The sequence below is a fragment of the Sinocyclocheilus rhinocerous genome, unplaced genomic scaffold, assembly GCF_001515625.1.
Source record: "Sinocyclocheilus rhinocerous isolate Xijiao unplaced genomic scaffold, SAMN03320098_v1.1 scaffold1310, whole genome shotgun sequence".
NCBI classification, from domain to species: Eukaryota; Metazoa; Chordata; class Actinopteri; order Cypriniformes; family Cyprinidae; genus Sinocyclocheilus; species Sinocyclocheilus rhinocerous.
The window spans coordinates 59,846-63,178 of record NW_015635534.1 but is presented as its reverse complement, the minus strand read 5'-3'; the positions used below and the strand labels follow the sequence as shown (position 1 = coordinate 63,178).

The 3,333-nt window shown below is 40.3% G+C and overlaps 1 protein-coding gene across 2 annotated transcripts in view; it reads right to left on the bottom strand.

The window, feature by feature from the left end:
* Positions 1-1,078: 1,078 nt before the first annotated feature.
* LOC107747189 (GTPase IMAP family member 4-like) overlaps positions 1,079-3,333 on the bottom strand; it is a 3,219-nt gene continuing 964 nt past the window's right edge. Inside the window, exons 2-3 of one of the 2 annotated variants that reach the window (XM_016561622.1) lie at positions 2,866-2,936; positions 1,079-2,784 (exon numbers count right to left, since the gene is read on the bottom strand). In XM_016561622.1, the coding sequence (XP_016417108.1) occupies positions 1,886-2,784; positions 2,866-2,899 (933 nt within the window). In that variant the 5' untranslated portion in view covers positions 2,900-2,936 and the 3' untranslated portion in view covers positions 1,079-1,885. The remainder of the gene's footprint in view (positions 2,785-2,865; positions 2,937-3,333) is intronic. The other variant, XM_016561623.1, reaches the window with a different exon arrangement.

Genomic DNA, 3,333 nt, shown 5'->3' with positions numbered 1-3,333 from the left:
GTACGGTCCCACATATGGGATTTTTATTTCCGTGCCCCTGGGAGTACGGTCCCACATATGGGATTTAGACCGTTCGGTGACGTCACTTAACTGCCAAATTCAAACTGCGTTTTCGCGCTTTGGCTGACGCTGAGACGCCGCTGCACTTGTCATATAACTATGCAGTTTTAACCACATAATGTTTATTTTAGGTTTCAGACATTTAAATACACATAAGTACTAGTAAAACAATACACTTAGAGTTCGTAAAATACACACGGATGTTTATGGAAGCAGCAATAACAATCCATTCAAATATAATTTGCCACGTGTTTTATTAATATCAGATACACACAGTCTAAGTAACTATAAAGTTCACTCTATTCTTCTCCCAGTTCACCGGCCACTTATTTGCATGTATTTCGGGAGAAATTTATGAATTTATGAAAATGAATTCGACTGACAGGACTCTCTGAACTGCAGCGCGAACAAACATGGCGGCGCCCATCTCACGTTACAGATCACGATCAAGATCATTTAGAAAGGTTTTTAAACGACAAAACACACTCATTTACACATATTTGTGAATCGGAATATCAGATAGTTGATGACATGGTAAGCAAGTTTATGAATATTTTGAATAAAAAAGGAAAAAGGAAATAAAAGCAATCCATCTGTCAGACAGTGTTATTGTGGCGGCGGTGTGTCACGTGACAAGCATGACGCGTCGCCATGGAAACAGTAAGGGGAAACGTTCTAAAATAACGGTCGCCTAAAAAAAACTCACTCTGGGGGGACCGCTAGAATATTTTAAACTCATCATTGAAAGGGTTAAAGAGACAGCTCGCACAATGGGTCCAAGTAAAGTCGTTTACATATGTGTCCGCTGCAGCTCGGTATACGCAACAATTGAACTGTAACATCTAGCGTATTTTGCAGTATTAAATATGTATTTATACCAATTTAATCAGGCTCCGAAAATTCTTCAAAAAGAACACAAAGAATGGCCTTCTCAGCTGCCATAGTTGCAACTCTTGCGTCATCAGAACAGGGCGTTCAACGCACCACCGTTTCCGTTTAAAAAACGTTTTGCCGGGACTGAACGCAGCCCTGTTGTGTTTACAGGTTTGATGACGCACTATTGTGATTCTGAAAGCTGATTGGCTTTGAATGATGAATGCCTCTAACGATTTGTTATAGGCTATTCGTAAAAGGAGGGACATTTCATTTATAGCTTTTGGGCCTTTTTTATTATTATTGAAAAAAAAAATAACTCACTCAGATTAGAAGAGGCAAAACAAAAGCATTTATGTGAACAAAAAGGGAAAAAAAAAATTTAAGGGCTGTGTCCTTGAAATAGCATAGTTTCAGCCTAGTTTATTTTGACCTTAATGGGGGATGATGGATTATACATGCGTTGATTAATATATAGGCTAGTGCATAAAATCACCTTGATTACTTTTATTTCCATAAATTTTCTTTTTGAACAAAATACAGTTTTGATTAGATAAAATTGCAGTTCAGACCAGTTTCAGCTCTTAATTTAGTTTGCATATTTCCATTTTTGTCATGACGGAGGGAGCAGTCCGAATTCCAGTCAGTTCAAGCAACGAAAACCTGTATATGTTCGTGCAGTCGATGCATACAGGCAGATCTGCGCATTCACACATGCGCACACATTCACGGCATGACACAGCTCTCTCTGCTGGACACAGTTACACAAGGCTTCTCCAGCGTTCAGATTTAATTTAGTGTAAAACCCTCCTAATATCAGGATTGTATAATACACTATTTTACGAAAGAAAAACATACTTGATTATTTATTGACTCCACTGTGAAAGTAAATGTATTTATTTCAAATGTGCTTGTTCTACTCATGCTATATACAGCATGATGCTAGAGTATGTTAGTCACTTTTATCATTTTCTCTAGAGAGATATTTTCTTGCCAAAAAATACAGTCCAGCACAAGCTGCTACTGCCAGGAGAGCTGCACCTCCTGCTGCTCCTAGTAATGCTGCTGGTCCTGTACGTGGTGCAACTGAAGCCATCATCGTAGCTGCTTCTCCTACTCCTGCAGCTCTTAATACATCTGCTCCTCCTAATACACCTTCTCCTCCTCTTAATGCTGCTCCAGCTAAAACTGCTGCTGCTGCTCCTAATGCTATTGCTACTATGAAGATGTCACATTTCTTGAGCCAGAGATCTTTCTGAGTCTTCTTAAAGTCCAGCTCAGTGTATCTCCTGTATCCATTCGTCCTCCTCAGAAACTCAATCTTTTCCAGAAGCTCAGTGACTTGAGTTCGATCTTCATCTTTGTTGTTAAAAACATGAAATGCACCTGAACACTGATCAACTACTGACCACAGTGATTCAGATTTGCTCAGATAATCTTCTATTGGCTCATGTAACTGATCCGCATGAGTGAAGAGCACTATTGTGCGTTTTAAGACCTTTGCTCCAAAGTTCTCCTGGATCCATTTCACAGGTTCACGTTTCTCCTTTGTGAACGTCTCACCCAGTCTGATCACCAGCAGAAACACATCGAGTGGTGTATTCTGCATTATCTGCTCTATTTGGGTCTGAACATCTGTAATCTTCACAGCTGTATCAGAGAGTCCCACAGTGTCGATCACATTGATAGTTTGTCCGTCCACCACTGTATGCGCTGGTGCACAAATTTTGGTCTCAGACGTAAAATAATTAAGTTCTTTGAATGTTTTTCTGTCTCCAGCTAGGATGGTGTTTCCTGATGCACTTTTCCCTGCTCCAGTCAGACCCAACAGCATAATATTCAGGTCTGATACTACAGATAAGAGAGACAGAGAGATGGACATTATGGATGTGTGGATGGATAGACAAATGGATGTTGGCATGAATTACTTACATTGAGGAGGATGAGACATGCTTCCTCGCCGCATCTTGTGTGTGACTGGACTGAGTGGATTTCTCTCTCTACTAATTGAGACATTTTGTTCATTAAAAGATAACAACTTGCTGCTTCTTTACACATTTCAAATCAAAAATGTTTATAAGACATGGATCTGCATGTTTACTGGTCTGCTATTTCAAGTCTTAAAGGGGTCATATGATGCGATTTCAATTTTTCCTTTCTCTTTGGAGTGTTACAAGCTCTTGGTGCATAAATAAGATCTGTAAAGTTGCAAATACTAAAGTCTCAAATCCAAAGAGATATTCTGAGTCCAGCCCGGAGTCGTCACATGTCCTTCCGGACGCTCCTTTGTCGAAATCACCGGCCGCGCCGTTCTCAAGTCCACCCGCCGCTCACTCTAACCCTGTTAGACCGTTTCCTGTGGGAGAGTAAGTAGACTACAATGCCGGCTGTTCTGACTCA